At 44.1% G+C, this 17,608-nt stretch overlaps 1 protein-coding gene across 4 annotated transcripts in view; it reads left to right on the top strand.

Moving 5' to 3' along the window:
- Window positions 1–7,982: 7,982 nt before the first annotated feature.
- ZRANB3 (zinc finger RANBP2-type containing 3) overlaps window positions 7,983–17,608 on the top strand; it is a 43,063-nt gene continuing 33,437 nt past the window's right edge. The window contains exons 1-2 of one of the 4 annotated variants that reach the window (XM_081871117.1): window positions 7,983–8,114; window positions 13,311–13,456. Coding sequence is in view for 2 of the 4 variants with exons in the window: in XM_081871115.1 (XP_081727241.1) it covers window positions 13,299–13,456 (158 nt within the window). In the remaining 2 variants the exon portion in view is untranslated. Of the gene's footprint in view, window positions 8,115–9,538; window positions 9,951–10,102; window positions 10,212–13,291; window positions 13,457–17,608 lie in introns of those variants that run through there. The other 3 variants (XM_081871115.1, XM_081871118.1, XM_081871116.1) reach the window with 3 other exon arrangements.

Raw genomic sequence — 17,608 nt, 5'->3', positions numbered from 1 at the left:
AACAACATCACTAATGATTCACCATTAAGACAAGGATAACTAACAGCAGTAATAACCTGCACAGAGCTACTGCATTTGATACTGTGGTGTTTTTTTAATTGAATTTTATTGTTTTAATTACTGGTGTAGGCTGCTTGTGGTGAAAGGAAGGACATTCTATAAATAAGTAAAGTAACTTGCCATGGGCAAGCAAATTAATGCAAGGAAAACGCTCCAAGATTTATTCAGTGAATAAAACCACAGACTATGGAAAGCACAAGGTAGATTTCAATGGAAACTATGCTAGCACAAATTGACCTTGGGTATACATAATATAGGTCTAACCATGGTTTGGTGTCTTAATCCTGGTTAAGATGTCAAATGTGGGCAATATTCACAAAAAAGGCAAAACAATGCTATGGCACCACCATTGTCCTTGAACTAGGCACTCTCTCCACCATTTGCACACAGTGGCTGAGTACTTCATTTCCTTATTTAATAGCAGGCCATATACAACCCACCATTTCATCCAACATGACAAAACTATGGTTTACACAAGCCATACATTATACACTAAGATGGCTTGTAATCGTAGCATATGACACTGCATTGCAATCCTGGTGCACAAAGCAATTATGATTAACCACAGGAAAAGCTTACAGTAGTGGTATACAAAAAGGTTAGGCAAGCCATTTAGTGTTTGTTACAAGAATGAAGTTCATGCTCGCACCATTAAAATATAGTGTTGCATTGCATCTGAATAACCTAGTGTGGGGAAATTGTGTTTTAGATTGCAAAATGACAACGGCAGTGGGGCTAGATTGGCAAACAGAGGGGCAGAGAAACTGCTTTAACTGTGGTTTGCTCCATGCTGATGTAATATTTACCCACACAAGCCACAATTTGCAGACTGACTTGATATAGATCTTGGTATGTGATCAGAACTTCATCACAGTTTAGCTGAAGAAAGGGAAACCTGTGATCCTCCAGACGTTTTTTGACACCACAAGAGGCCCAGAGGGTGGCAACATGAGAATAGGCCTTTCCTGCAGTGGCTCCCCATTTGTGAAATATTCTCCCCAGGGACATGTTTGACACTCTCACTACATATCTTTAGGTGCCAGGCAAAAACTTTCCTCTGTAGCCAGGTATTTTCCCCTCAACCATCTGGCATTTTAGAAGTGGGCAGGATGTTGTATTTATTTTTCCTCTTGGTTTTAATGTAGTTATGTTGGAGGGGGGTTCCCCCGTCTGTCACTCTGTTTGGTTGTAAGTCACTTTGGGTTGTCCTAGGCAAAATAAAGTGACTAACAAATTCAGTTGTTGTTGTTGTTGTTGTTGTTGTTGTTGTTGTTGTTGTTGTTGTTGTTGTTAAAAAACAACTCTTTTCGGACAGAGACAGCCTATGGCCACAGATAATGATTCCAGCAATATATGTTGGGCCACAGGTTCCTCATGCCCAGTTTTACATACTTAGATAATGTTTAATCATGTAGTATATTTGCATAAGGCTACTGCAGAGGATTATGGAATTGTGGCACTATAAATTACTATATAAATTACATACCCAAAAAATTGTATGTGTTGCTGTTCATAGGAACACAAGAAACTGTCTTGTACCAAGTTAGAGTCATAAGAGTTGTAGAGTTAGAAGGGACCCCTAAAGTCATTCTTGTCAAACTCCCTGCCATGCAGAAATCTCAATAAAGCATCCATGGCAGATGGCCATTCAACTCTGCTTAAAAATCATTAATGAAGGAGAGTCCACGATAGCCTAAGGGAGCCTGTTCTACTGTTGAACGGTTTTTCCCAATGTTTAGTTAGAATCTCCTGGCAACTTGAAGCCATTGGGCTCAGGACCCACCCTCCAGAGCAGGAGAAAACAAGCTTGCTCCATCTTCCATGTGACAGCCCTTTAGTTATTTGAAGATGGCTAGCATATCACCTCTCATTAGACATTAGATGTTAGACATTCGCTGCTACCAGCAGTGCCAGGAAAGCAAAAAAAAGCATGTGTACCTGAAAAACATCCAGTGCTTCCCCCATCCTGATCTTGGCAAGGGGCAGCACCACAACAACCTGCAGTTGAGTGCAACAGCAACACCTCACCATACATGCTACAACAGCATGAGATCAAACCACGTAATGTTTCCACGCCAGATGCACTGCTGGAGTTCAAAACACTAAGCACACAAGAAGCACTTCTTTCACATGCTTCGATACTCTGTGTGGCCAGAATTTGGGGAACACTGCTCTGGTCTAAACCACAGAGCCTAGGGCTTGCCGATCGGAAGGTCGGCGGTTCGAATCCCCGCGATGGGGTGAGCTCCCGTTGTTCGTTCCCAGCTCCTGCCAACCTAGCAGTTTGAAAGCACATCAAGTGCAAGTAGATAAATAGGTACCGCTCTGGCAGGAAGGTAAATGGTGTTTCCGTGCACTACTCTGGTTCACCAGAAGTGGCTTAGTCATGCTGGCCACATGACCCGGAAAAACTGCCTGTGGACAAACGCCGGCTCCCTCGGCCAGTAAAGCGAGATGAGCGCCGCAACCCGCAATTGGACCTAACGATCAGGGGTACAGTACCTTTACAGTTCATTGCACGTAATGTCCTCTTGGATTCCCAGAGAGAACTCTCTAAAGGCCAAGCAAGACTCCAAAACAAAAGCATACAATTTCATCCAACAAAATCCTTCAGATACAGGAAAGAACTCACAGTACAAAAGCCAAGCATACCCTATTCACTCCTACAATCATATCTACTACGTAGATTGGTCCAATTTGGCTTAAGAAGCCTAATGTGATCATCCATACCTTGCCATTTGGCACTATAATGAGGAGTCCAACACACAGAGTTAAATACTAGGGAAGCCTACTTATTGGTGCAGGAACAAGCAATATGTTTTCTGTAACCTCATCAAAGAAAGCAGTATAGATAGATGCCACTTGATTTCTGGAAACCAACACATACTAAACAAGCATTCACATTTCCTTTCACTATGGTCACCTTAAAGCAAAATTCTGAGATCGTAAGAGGTCATGTAACAGTCCACTTTTGGTAATTTCCCCCAGAACTTAAAGCAAAAATTACCAGAACGTATACCCTGGGACAGCTGGCTTCCTCTTGTCCACCTAATTAAGTCAAATAACTGAACCGAAAACCACCCCCAATGGCCCCCCAAGCAAGGTTCAAACAACAAATATATATTTGTACACATAAATAAGGGTCAAAACATTTGCCTCAGGGCATGTGGCAGGCATTCTCAGCAGGGTCACATATTCAAAACAAATTCAATTTGGCAGATTTCCACCTCACCTCCCGATGTCAAGGCCTGATGAAGAGTCCAACTGCTACTCTTCCCTCACACCAGAAGTGGGATTTCCCTCCCTTTCATACCCTGATTCATCTATTTCATTTTTACAAAACTTGAAGGAAAGGGCTTGGTGCTACTGCAGGGAGAACTAGTCAGAGATTGCTCATTTAAAATTACCACCTACAAGCATCATAGGATTTTGATCCATCATCTTTACTCCTCCACCTATATTCTGCAAACACAAAAAGGAAAGGAAAAGGAACTCACAACAGCAAACTAAACTACATTTTCCATTGCACATTCTCCCAAATTATGACTAGTTTTATAAAACACTTGAAGCAGAATGGATACATCACACAAATCTGTCTGCCAGGCATAATTAGAACTATGAACAAGAGAAACCCACAGGATGTACTGACCATCTTTCGCTGGCAAAATCCCACAACCCCCCCTGTAAGTCCTTACCATAGCTAAAAAGTTATTTGTTGCCTCCCCCCCCCCCCCCCGCACAACACAATTCAAACGTTCTACATTGCTAGACATTACGCAGCTCCACTTTTAAGTTAAATGTCACATGAAGAGGCTGCTAAAAGCAGACAGTGATGTAGCTCATGTCCTGTTCCATCTGGACAGCAGCTCACATGGTGCCAGACACAACTAGGAACAGGAAGAATAACATTCCCACAAAGGCAAAACCATGCTGGCCAGCTGTTTTGCAATGATGCCACAACTGACAGAAGCCATTAAAAAAAAATTAGACCAACACACAGATGCACACAAGTAAAGCCCAAGCTAAACAAATACAGCACCTTTGTGCTGTTTCTAAATCTGATGTAAGCTCCTGCAGAATAACTTATTATGAACACCAAGCAACGACGGTACAATAATTCTATCTGAATATAGTATAGAGAGAAAAATTGTAAAGACTGATTCAACCCTATACAGTGGTACCTCCGGTTAAGTACTTAATTCGTTCTAGAGGTCCGTTCTTAACCTGAAACTGTTCTTAACCTGAGGTACCGCTTTAGCTAATGGGACCTCCCGCTGCTGCCACAGCGCCGCCACCACACGATTTCTGTTCCCATCCTGAAGCAAAGTTCTTAACCCGAGGTACTATTTCTGGGTTAGTGGAGTCTGTAACCTGAAGCATCTGTAACCTGAAGCTTCTCTAACCTGAGGTACCACTGTAATGCCACTTACCATAGGAAATCGCTCAATTTCTTTAAAAATGAAACCAGAATTGCAAAGACACTAAAAATATACTTAACTTACTAGAATACAGTCACATTTTTGCAAGTGCTACAGAGAATATTCCTATTCAAATCCAGTCCAGACAAAGTGTCAAGTTAACTACAAAAGTACTTAGTTTCAAGTAAGATAAACGTAATGCAAATGTAGAATATGTACTAGGCTAGGAAACTTCTATAATACACATGGTACAATATACCAATAATTTAAAATGGCTTATGACGCCACAAATGCTCTTATCCTATCACTGTAATATCCAAGGTGGAGAAGATATGAATGCACCTTAACAATTCTACAAAGTCTCTCTCATACACAATGGGAAACCAGTGTATGTTGTATTATCTATTGCGGCTCTACCTTTGTTTCTCAATGCTACATTTTTTACTGTTAACCACCCAAGACTCTCACAAGGAATGGGGGGATATATTAAATTAAATAATAAATAATATTTTGACTCCTCCTGCTTTTGAGTAAAGCAATTGAGACCAAACAGCATTACCAAATACCATTCCCTTTCTACCTCCAAAAAAGATCAAAGCATTCTAAGATACATCAACAGTTAAGCCACTTTGCAAACCTCCAATTTGCTTTCAGTATTAAAGTTTTTCCAACAGCCATGATGGTCCATACAACCTGTATGGAAGGAAGATCTCAAAATCATTTGGCTACAATCTCTAGAAGAGGAACACTGACTGCAGGCTGAAGGGGTTATTGACACCAGTCTCCTGGAAAATTTTGAACTGGAAAATTATCTGAGACCCAAAAGCTATCCAATTTAACATATTATTTAAATTTAACCGATATAAATCAAAAAGGGCAAAATGTTAATTTGTATGCATAAAATATTTCAAAGAGCCAAAATATTTGATTAGGATACAAATTCAATAAATCACAGTTAACATTATTAAAAACAAATCCAAAACTTTATTTGAATATTTGTAAATATTTTGTGACAACACAATAGCATGTGCTTTCCACACATGGTTTAAATTTTAAGGAGAAAAATGGAAGGCACTGAAAATCATTAACATTATGTAAACACTTATGTCACTTTCTGGTCTTCCAAAGCAGCTCCCAAATATCATAAAACAGATTACAAATTTTAAATTACCAAATTTGACAGGCATTTTGGATTACTCCTTAATTTTGTGAAATGATGAATTTTCCACCTTACATCACAGCATGGGGGGACCCGGCAGTTCTTTGTTACCTTGAGAACAAGAAAACATTCCTTACCTTTAAAGGTATCAGTAATTAGCTATTTTAAAAATGAACAAATCATTTCAACACAATAGGCAAAACGATCAGTCAGCCCCAATACAATATTGTGTACTTCACTTTTAACCACTGGTTCTCTCAATATTTGCTCTGGGTTGTTGTTGGTTTTTTTAGCAGCTATCAATATGCCACAAGCTATTTGAAGAGTGAACAAGCCCCTAAGTAATCACAGAGGGGGGGAAAGCATTTACATTATAATATGGGCAAGTATGCAGTTTTAAAGTCCTTCCTATGAGGCAGTTACTGTGCACTATTTGAAGCTCTGGTGACCCAGTTGCACTTACAGCTCTTGAGGATGCTAGAAATCAGTCCTCAAACAGGACTAGGGAAATTAACACTACCTTGCACCCACAAACTCAATCCATGACACTTTGCTAAAGCTAACAGAACTTATTGCCTCCACCCCCCATCAAGCCCAGGGAAGTGGGTCAAAGAGCACCAACGGGGAAATATATTGTCTCCCATTGCAGTCTTCAGAATTATATGTGCACCAGCCATTTTCTGACGAGCATATGATGCTCTACTAGTACAAGCCAAAGGATTACCTCACACAGCCTTTGGAGAGGACGCAAAGTTCAAAGCAAGCCATTGCTTCCTTGGGGGCAGTCTCCAAGCTGATAACCTACATATGTATCGCTCACAAGTCCAACGATATACAAAGCCTCACACTCCCTACAGACCTTGTGGTGTAGTCCCTTTCACTAAAGATCTCAAGAGTACTGTCATGCCAAGTATCCCTTTGGAACAGAGAGGAATCTGCAAAGGCAGCTCTATCCACGGATTGGGATGGCAAACCCTCAAGCTTAGAACCAAAGTGACAACCACAGCTTTTAACCAGCCACTTCTTTTAACCATTTCAGGATGAATCAACACTTCACAGGGAATGAAGACGGGTTAGCCACTGCAGGTCCCAAGAGATTGTTTCTCTCTCTCTCTCTCTCTCTCTCTCTCTGTGTGTGTGTGTGTGTGTGTGAGAGAGAGAGAGAGAGAGAGAGAGAGAGAGAGAGAGGGGAGAGAGAGAGAGCGAGAGAATGAATATATATGAATGAGTGAGTGAGAGCGAGAGAATGAATATATATGAATATCAATCTATCTGCATCCATTCCTGGACCAGCTTCCCTTTCTGACAGATACTGGGAAGACATGTATCTTAGGACGGCACCCATTGCGGGGCGAAGGGGGCAGCGGCAGGGATTTCTCCCACGGCAGGCCCTCAGGTTATAATAATGCCTGCCTTTGAGAATAATATAAAAGAGTTGCCATCCGGGGCAGGAGGAGACTGGCCATGACATTATTTTGAAGCTGTCGTGTTTCCTCGCCCGAAGCAGGGAAGCCCTTCCATCGAATGCAAAGCTTAGGGGCTTGGCAGACCCCACTGCATCCACCCACCAACTTCCCCTCTCAACCCCACACTGTCCCTGCGGGGGGGGGGGGAGGGAGGTCACTTTCCCCCCCCCCCGACCCACCGCAAGGCCCGGGGGCGTAACTGCACCAATTGCATCCACGAGGCTGGCGCGCACTTCCGTCCAATGCAGGCCGGTCAGGGCGCGGGGGGGGGGAGGCAGAGAGAGGGGGAGGGAGAGGGAGAGAGGCTGGCGTTGTGGTGGCGGCGCTGCAAAAGGGCAAGACCAACCTCCCCCTCGCCTGGGACGGCGGCTCGCAGGGTTCCAAGCCTTTCTGCAGAGCGCGGAGGGGGCGGAAAAGCGGGGGGGGGAGAGAGATATTTATAATGGAACTGGGGCGGGGGGTGAGGGAGGGAGGGGGCGAACTTACCGCAATGGCGCGAGCCTTGACGAGCGGGCGGAGGGGAGGAGGAAGGGGATGAAGGCGACGGCAAGGCCGGCTCGCGAAGGGGGCTTCACACACGAGGGGGAATTAACCCCATCACCAGCCCCCAACAGCGACTCCGGCTCCTCCTGCTGCTGCCGCGGGTGCCATAGAGAACCGCCCTCTACGGGTCCCGCCAGCCAATCGCGGCGCCACATGCTGCTGACTGCCGCCCCGCCCAACCACTCAGCGCCTGGAGCACGCCTCTTCAGCCCCGGAGCTCTACGCTGAGTGGGCCAGAATTCTGCCCACGCAGGAAAAAACGCCCCGGTGAAGCGAATGCTAGCCAATGGGAGGCCGCGCCTTTAAAGCCGAGCGACGGCCGGAAGCCGGCCAATTGGAGACCGGAGTGCGGTTTAGAAGACCGGCAATGCGGAAGCCCCACCCTCGGAGGTGCCTGTGACCAGTGGCGTTGCCGCTTTGAGGTGACTGACGGCCCCGAGCGCTAGTTATAGGTAGGCTTTACGGTCTGTTCCGAAATGGCACCTGGCCTTAGTTCCCCTCTGTGGCGGCGTCTTGGACGTACATGCAGCCGGGGCAAGTCCTCTGGCTCAAACAGTAATTAATATTACGGAGGTGGATAGACCACAAATCCCAAGAAACGCTTCCAAATCGCCTTAGCCTCAATGAACGGGTCCATGAAGCGAGGCATTCTGGGACTTGTAGTACTTGATGCAGAAGCTTTGCTTAGATTCCGAAGGCGCCTCCTGACAGTCTGTTGCCTTAAAATCGAAAGGTCTCCTCCTTGCAGCACTATATTTGTGGCCTTATATTTGTACCACTCGCATCATTACGTCCTCCACCCCAAGTTCTTCTGTCGCCGCGGTTAGCAGGCTCCTCCTCCAGTCACTGCATTGAGTCCTTAGGTAAAAGCAGCCTACGCATCTCCCGCCTGCCTCCATGGCGCGCTTGTCTGCCTGCCAAAAATTTCAGCGGCACTTTGCAACCTGCTTGCATTATATATTTCATTACTGCGATCTTACTGAATTCAGTGGGTCTTGTTACTAAGTAGGCATAGGATCGCCCTGCCTGTCTTAGCAACCCGAAAAAGCTACACCGGCTCCTTCTCCTCACCCCACCCCAAACAACCCTATCTCCTATAGCTGTTCTAGGTTCTTGTCTTCCGATGCAAATGCATCGTGTGTGTTTCTAAAACTGCTTTTTATTAAATCTTAGAGGCACAGGTATGTTGGCCGGTTACAGCAAAAAACTAAAAGGAATGCCCTGTACAAAACATATTTGCTATTTCGTATTATTAGCCCACGAAAGCTTATGCTTCAGATAGATCTGTTGTTCAAGGTGCCAAAAAAAGTTTGCTGGGTGTGTGCTTTTTTCCTAAATTATTTTTTTCCAAGCAAATGTGTTTTATCTACTTCATTCTGCTGAAATCAACCTGACGTTTTCACAGCGTTTCACATCATGCATCCGTCATCGACCCAGCCATTCTTACTCCCGGCGGATCTCCGTTACAAACTCGACGTCGGAAGCGCCCACAAATAAACATCGCTTTTTACAGGCCACCTTTTAGGACCCGGAGGCTTTTATTATTACTCGCAACAACCGCTAACCAGGATTATAATCGCCCTTTGTAACCCCGAGTTTGTACTTGCAAGGGTGGCCAAACGTGCTTTACATCTTCGCCGTGACCTTTTAAAAGGCGTCGTTAGATTGCCATGCGGTTCTAACGTGCAGTTAATCCGGGGAATAACTATTTTAAGGCGCGACTGCAAATTCTTTAACCTGCATACGCATAATTATAAAACTGAGTTCAATGGGGCTTCATCCCAACCTAAAAGCTCCTCCCTTTATAACCCACCACCCTTCCTATCTATTCAGTTTCGTCTCTGCAGCTTCCTATACCCGCCGCCCTTACACATGAAATCAGCCGCCCAAATTGTTTGTGATCTTCCATCGCTTCTTGTTCCATGTGGCTTACACTGAAAAACGGTGCATTGATATCTGTGCTCATTGCTGTTCTGTTTCCTGAAAAGAGGGGAAAGGGGGCTTGTTTGTATTCTCGTTGTTTGGCCATAATGGGGCTAGGGTGTGCGAATGAACACAAGTGCAGGGGAGGCCCGCCATTTTAATCTTTTTTAAAAAAGAAAAAAGAATCCATGCAGACAGGCACTTGCTAACGAAGTATCTCTGAGTCTACCGCGCTCTCGGTTTGAGGTCATTTCCGCTGCGTTTGAGCGCGAAAAAGTTGTTTGGCTGCTGCGGCAGGAGGAGGAGGAGTTGCTGCTGCTACGATTGCTGCACGGATGAAAGAGCGGGTCTCGGTGAGGAAGGCGCTTCGAGGTCTAGGAAGTGGAATAGTAATTTATAAGCAAGTTTCGTGTAGTTGAGGCAGTGCAGTTTTCTTTAAACTAGTGAGACCTATTGACTAGGAGGCCGTCAAAAACGTGGGAGTAAAATACTGCATAGTTCTGCTTGCACCCGAGAGTGATTACTTGATGCAACGTCTGAACGGCATTCCTGAACTCCTAGACTGAAGTGGTTTGAAGAGTGGCAGAAAGGCAGATATATCCACAGACACCCCTTCAATTCACTTTAGGACAGAGGTACTAGGTAAGGTGAAATGTGGAGGGTATTCCTATGTATATCTGTTCAGAAGCAAACCCCATTTAGTTCCGTGGGATTTACCCCCAGGTAAGTGAACATGTCCTGCTAACCTAGCAGTTCAAAAACACGTCCAAGTGCAAGTAGATAAATAGGTAAGGAAGGTAAACGACGTTTCCATGCGCTGCTCTGGTTTGCCAGAAGTGGCTTAGTCATGCTGGCCACATGACCCGGAAGCTGTATGCCGGCTCCCTCGGCCTATAGAGCGAGATGAGTGCTGCAACCCCAGAGTTGTCCACGACTGGACCTAATGGTCAGGGGTCCCTTTACCTTTAAGTGAACATCGGGTTATGTAGTCTCAGTTAGTTTAGGGACTGTGCAAAATGACTTGGGTTTCCATAAAGGCCATAGGTATGAAGAAGCGCTACCTAAATTTATTCTCTGTGTCTTTGCGATCCCAGTGCATGTTTTGATTAGAGCTGGAGACACTACCAAATTACCACTGGCTTCTTCATTTCCACAGAGAACAGTTCTGCTTGAGATTTTTGCACCAAGCAGTAACCCAACCCTGTTAAGGCTGGAGTCTTTTGCATACTTACCATAACAAAAGTGGGGCTTACTTTCAAGTAATCGTACATATTTTTGTGCTGCCCATCTATGTAATGCCTCATTCATTCCATTTTGAGGTTGCTATAAAATGCAGCTTTTTCATCTTGCTCAGCAACATCCTTTTATCCCACTCCCAACCACCACCATTCCTGGGTTTCCTTTGCTTAACATTTAATCAGAAGAGGAGTTTTACTAGGCTTACTACTTTGTGTCCCAATAAAGGTGGTGTTACTTTTTGTATTTACATCCGGCCTTTCCTCAAATAAGCTCCAGGTGGTATATGCTTACCTGGCCTCTCCCTCCACATTTTATACTCGGGAAACTGAAGTAGATTAGACTGGTGGTCTTCAGCAAAGGTTAGTGCCCATGGTCACTATTGAAATTTGCCTAATATCTCAGCGACTAACTGGGCTTTCAAAGGTATGTTGCAAATACTTCTCGCACATCTACTACTCTTCCCAATGCTTCCTTTTAAGGATAGAAATGCCCATTTGACTGGAAAAACTCCAGTCTGGAACCCTGGAAAGTTGCTATTAGTCAGTGTTGACAGTACTGAGCTAGATGAATCGGTAATCTAACTTTGTATAAGACAGCTTTTTCTGTTCCTAAGTTTGCTAGAGTCATGGGTATAGCCAGGGTGTGGGGAGGAGGGCAGACCTGCCCCCCTAAATCAAGCAAATCAATAAAAATACTTAACTGACCAATTGCATAACAAATAACTCAATTCTGCCCCCCTAACATAAAACCTGCTGCCCCCCAAAATAAAACCTGGCTATGATCATGTCTGCGGGAGGCAGTGGAAGACAAGATTGCCTGGCGTGCTCTGGTCCATGGGGTCACAAAGAGTCGGACACGACTAAACAACAACAACAACAATGATCATGTCTAGAGCTGAATCTGTAAAATGAACTCAGCAAGATCCTGTCACAGACCATCCATGTGATGTTACAAGCACGGGTGGCACTGTAGTCTAAATCACTGAACCTCTTGGGCTTGCTGATTGGAAGGTTGGTGGTTTGAACCCATGTGCCAGGATGAGCTCCTGTTGTTCTGTTCCAGCTTCTGCCAACCTAGCAGTGCAAGTAGATAAATAGGTACCGCTGCGGCAGGAAGGTAAACGGCGTTTCTGTGCGCTCTGGCTTCCATCACAGTGTCCCATTGTGCTAGAAGCAGTTTAGTCATGCTGGCCTCAGGACCCGGAAAGCTGCCTGTGGACAAATGCCAACTCCTTCAGCCTAAAAAGCGAGATGAGCACTGCATCCCATAGTCGCCTTTGACTGGGCTTAACCGTCAAGGGGTCTTTTACCCTACTTTTACCCTTACCAACCCAATATAGCATTTCTGTGCATCAACTGCACAGTGAGCATTCATTGTTATATTGGAAGTGAAGCAATATTGCTACCTGTCCTGAGGGTTTTTTCCTAAAGATTCTAGTACCTAGAGGGTGTCACTTCATCCCATAAATGCAGCTATTCATTAGGATACAGCACAATTGCATGTAAGAAGATTAATTATTATAGGTGATAAAAGTCAATGATCCAGGCTACTGTAATATAGTTCATAGTTGTACTTCAGTTGTGATTCTGGTTCTTTTGTGCTACTTCCAGTGCCCTGTAACAGCTAAGACAATAATGCCCAGTCTTCTTTAACAATTTATTTAACCAAAATTATACCCCACTTGATTGTAGTAAAATCTGCGTGTGACAGGATTGCTGTTGTACAGTGAGAGTGGGGATTAATACCCATCCAAAATGGCTATTGATGGAGTGTGCCTTCTTTAACTTTGCATGATTTGGTTTTTTTCTGGCCTTGTTTTTTCCTAATCAGCCTTTGCTGAGGTCAGGTAAACCACTGCATTAGGTGTGGCTGGATCACTCAGTTACTCCAGGTGTAAAGGACCTGCCTTCCTGTAGAGGAGGCTGCTGTCACTTTTCCACTTGTGTTCTAGGCTTGCCACCTTCCAGTCAGTGAGCGATACAGAAAGAGGGTGGAGGAGTAGGCTCTTCTGAGGATAAAAACCACTTTAGCCTAAGTTAAAATCACATAATCATTCCAGTGTCGTTAAAAAAATATTATTATTGAGTTGTATTCAGTGAAGCACTTGTGCAGTGATGCCTCCAAAGGGGAATTTTGTCTACTGTGCTCTCTGAAATTTCATTAACGTTATTAAGTTTCACAGCACTTTGTGTGCCAGCTATACACAAAGGGCATAGGACTCTCCTATCACCTGAACTGCACTTTTAAGTTGAATTCAAAGTACTCCAGTGATCAATTTAACATGCTTATGTGTACAAATAAACCCACGTACACATTTAACAATGTTTTAATAAAACAGCTTATAAACCAGAGTCCTTGAACTGCAACCATATCCATTTTGATACTATTTATGAAGTAAATGTGTTCAAATATGACCTATTTTGATAAGTGCTGGAGAATACTGAGTGTGGCATTTTGAAATCAGATCTCTTATTTTTTGTCAGGTGGAACATGGCATCCAAGGTCATCCAAGAGACTTGTACACATAAAACTTCTGGTTCAACTTCCGATGTCAGTGAAAGACTGTCTTACCTACCTGAAAACTTAAAAGACAAACTGCTTTCATTTCAGAAGAAAGGAATTGTGTTTGCATTGGAAAGAGGTGGCAGGTAAAACTATCTTAAACATGGATCTGTCAGTCCCTTTTAGGAGTGGGGAAACTAACCCAAGTAGTTACAATGGCTCCAATATATTTTCTGAATGTTATACTGAATTTCTAGACCTGAATCATTAAGTAGTTGAAGCTGAACCCAAAAGCTTATAGTATTCTTCAAATATTTAGAATAGGAATTACTTGTGCATGTAGGGGAGGAAAAAGAATCAGGAGGTGCAGGGAATTAGGACAACACAAATCTTTATGACTGGGTGCCAATTGCATTTATAAGCAAATGTAAAATGAATTTTTTATCTATAGGATGAAGAGTAGAAAAAGGTAACATAATGACTATTCAAGACAATCATCAATCTAGTTAAATTGCTTTGTACATGTTACAGACTACCCTTGAACATAGCCACCTGGAATGTCAGAGAGAAGCTGCCCCTTGACCTCTTCCCCAAATTCACCTGTCTTCTGTTAAAGGGTTTTCCAGCATGCACCCACCCCCTACACACATGCTTGCAGCTTGAAATGTGCTGTCTAGGAAATGTTTGGCCACTTGATTATCAGTTGGCTGGCATTTCCCCCCAGCTATAAGTTAATTTGCTTTTCACTGGTTAACATGTAAAAGTTAGTGTTTTGTTTAGAATCGGCTTGAGCAGGACTACAACTCCCATCATCCCTGACCACTGGTCCTCCTAGCTATGGAGGGTGGGAGTTGTAGTCCAACAACATCGGAGGACCTAAGATTGAGAAAGGCTGCTCTAAAGGCTCAATAGTCTTTTTTACCATTCAACACTTTTGCCCCCTGATGGAAGTTTGACACAGCCTTTTTGTGAATGGAAAAGTACTTCACATAATTGTCAACGTGATGCCACTCATTGGGACCATTTTAACTTAACATTCCATGCACAAGTCATCTGAGGCTCTATTTTTGGTGAAGTACCCTAATTCTTGCAAGACAAGTCATCTTTGTTACAGATACAGGACCGCACAGTTGTGTTTAATGATATACACATTTTTTAAACACACCAGGCGCACATTCCTTAAATAACCCCTATATGAGAGAGATGTTAATGCTAAAGTCTTGGCTTGTGAGTAGGATGCAAATTATATGCCAGAGTGTTACATAAAACTGATTCACATGAGTGGGTGAAAATCTGGAACTCCAAACTGAGGGGAAACAGCACTCTTCCTCAATACAGTCTGTTCTGTTAGGAAGTGCGAGTCCTGTTCGTAAAAGAAAGCAGGGGACTCTTTGGTACTAAAGCCAGTTTGCTTTTGTTATTTATCCTTTTGTTTTTCGAAAACATAAGAAAAGCCTGCTAGAGGAGACCAGGTGCCCATGTAGTCTAGTATCCTGTTCTTACAGTTGCCAACCACATGCCTATGGGAAGCCCACGAGCAGGACCAGAGTGCAGCAACACTTTCTCCCCCTGTGGTTTCCAGTAACTGGTATTCAGAAGTATGTGGAGCTAGAACATAGGCATTAGAGTTATTAGCTGCTGATACCTTTATCTTCCATGGATGTATCTAATCCTCTTTCAAAGCCATTCACTGCCTCTCGTGTGAGCAAAATCCATAGTTAAATTACTCACTTCATGACAATTTACCGTATTTTTTGCTCTATAACTCACTTTTTCCCTCCTAAAAAGTAAGGGGAAATGTGTGTCCGTCTTATGGAGTGAATGCAGGCTGCGCAGCTATCACAGAAGCCAGAACAGCAAGAGGGATTGCTGCTTTCACTGCACAGTGATCCCTCTTGCTGTTCTGGCTTCTGATATTCAGAGTATTTTCCCCCCCTTGTTTTCCTCCTCCAAAAACTAGGTGCGTCTTGTGGTCTGGTGTGTCTTATAGAGTGAAAAATACGGTACTTTCTTTCGCTTGTCCTGAATCTTTCAGCATTCAGCTGCATTGGATGTCCGTGAGTTCTAGTGTTGTAGAGAGGGAGAAAAACTACTGTATTCTCTGCCCTCTTTCTCAATACTGTGCATAATTTCATGTTACCTCTTAGGTTTTCCCTAAACCAAAAAGCCCCAAATCTTGTAACCTTTCCTTCATAGGACAGGTGCTTCATTCCCTTTATCATTTTGGTTGCCCTTTTTCTGAATCCTTTTCAACCCTACAAAACTCTTTTTGAGAGGAGGCAACCCAAACTGTTCACTTTCCCAACTGCAGCCACTCTGTAGGTTTGTTATAATGGCATTATATCAGCAGTTTTATTTTCACTTCTTTTCTTAATTATCCCTACCATGGGATTTGCATTTTTCACAGCTGCCAGCCACTGGGTTGACATCTTTATCAAGCTGTCCACTTCAACCCCAAAGTCTCGTTCCTGGTCGGTCACCCATGAGCATATTTGTGAAATTAGGAGTTTTTGTCCAACCTGCATCAGTTTACACTTGTTTATTTTGAATTGCGCTTCCCATTTTGCTGCCCATTCACTCAGTTTGGAGAGCTCCTTCTGGAGCTCTTTGCAGTCCTGGTTTTAGCCACCCTGAACAATTGCGTATCAGTTTGGATAGGCTGTTGGGGGGCTGCTGTGGGGAAATAAGATTCTGCCAACCTCATTATGCACACACAACTCTACAGTCTATCCAGTGCCTTTCCTGTCACTGCTCAGCTTTGTGGCCAAGTGGAGTCTTGAACCAGGGTTTCCCCTTGAAAGTCTCAACACCCAAACTTTCTTACTACATTTCCTGTGTTTCCTTTTACTCATTGCAATGCTGATAGTGTCAGTGCCACAGATGAGTAGTTCTGCCATATTGTAGGTGCACTTTCAGTCTATTTCTGGACTAAAGCAACTTTCACCTTCTCCAAGGAGATGTTTGTGTGGCCCTCTCTGCCTTTGGTCTTATTTTACAACTGCTTATACTGCACAGTATTACCGTATTTTTCCCTCTATAACACGCAGATTTTTTCTCCTAAAAAGGAAGGGGAAATGTCTGTGCGTGTTATAGAGCGAATGTGTGGTCTCTGGAGCCGAAAAATCAGGCAAAAAATCAAATCGCGGCGCTGCACGGAGAAGCGAAACCTGAAAAGAGGAAGTGGCTGCTTTCCTGCATTCTGCCTCAGGGTCTTACTGCCCACCCTCCTCTGTTTCGTTGCTGTGTTTGCTGAAACGGAACAAAGAGCAGGGAAAGCCCCTCCCCTCCAGGCAAGCAGAGGAGAATTCCTCTCTGTGCTGCTGGGGGAGAGGGAGAGAGAGGGGGGGAGGGAGAGAGAGGGGGGAGGGGGAGGGAGAGAGAGGGGGGAGGGAGGGAGGGAGAGAGAGAGAGAGAGAGAGAGAGAGAGAGAGAGAGAGAGAGAGATGGCTGGCTTGGGTGGGGGGAAACTTTTGCCTTTCTTTCCTCCCTCCCGTTAAATCCCTCTCCTGCATTCTTAGCCAGCTGCTTCTCTGCACACCCCTCTCATGTCCCTTCTTTGTTTTTCCTTCGCTCCCCACTTAAAATGTGGTTACAAAGCATAGATCCACATGGATCCTCAGGATCTTTGCATTGGGTCACCCCAAATTCACCATCAGATCACATAGCATGTCCATGGCTACAGCCTGCACCAAAAAAATCACGCACCCACTGTTGCCTGGGGCTGCAATGGTGCAAAAATGTGGTTACAAAGCATGGATCCACAGGGATTCTCAGGATCTTTGCATTGGGTCACCCCAAATTCACCATCAGATCACATAGCATGTCCATGGCTACAGCCTGCACCAAAAAAATCACGCACCCACTGTTGCCTGGGGCTGCAGTGGTGCAAAAATGTGGTTACAAAGCATGGATCCACAGGGATTCTCAGGATCTTTGCATTGGGTCACCCCAAATTCACCATCCGATCACATAGCATGTCCATGGCTACAGCCTGCACCAAAAAAATCACGCACCCACTGTTGCCTGGGGCTGCAATGGTGCAAAAACGTGGTTACAAAGCATGGATCCACAGGAATTCTCAGGATTTTTGCATTGGGTCACCCCAAATTCACCATCAGATCACATGTCTGTGGCCACAGCATGAAGCCCAAAAATGATACATCCACTGTTTCATTCAGAATGTTTTTTCCCTTGTTTTCCTCCTCTAAAAACGATGTGCGTGTTATGGTCAGGTGCGTGTTATAGAGCGAAAAATACGGTACTTGTTTCAAAGTGCCTAAATCAATTAGGCACTATAT

Source organism: Podarcis erhardii (genome assembly GCF_964252035.2).
Source record: "Podarcis erhardii genome assembly, chromosome: 1".
NCBI lineage: Eukaryota > Metazoa > Chordata > Lepidosauria > Squamata > Lacertidae > Podarcis > Podarcis erhardii.
This window is presented reverse-complemented; position numbering and strand designations above follow the sequence as displayed.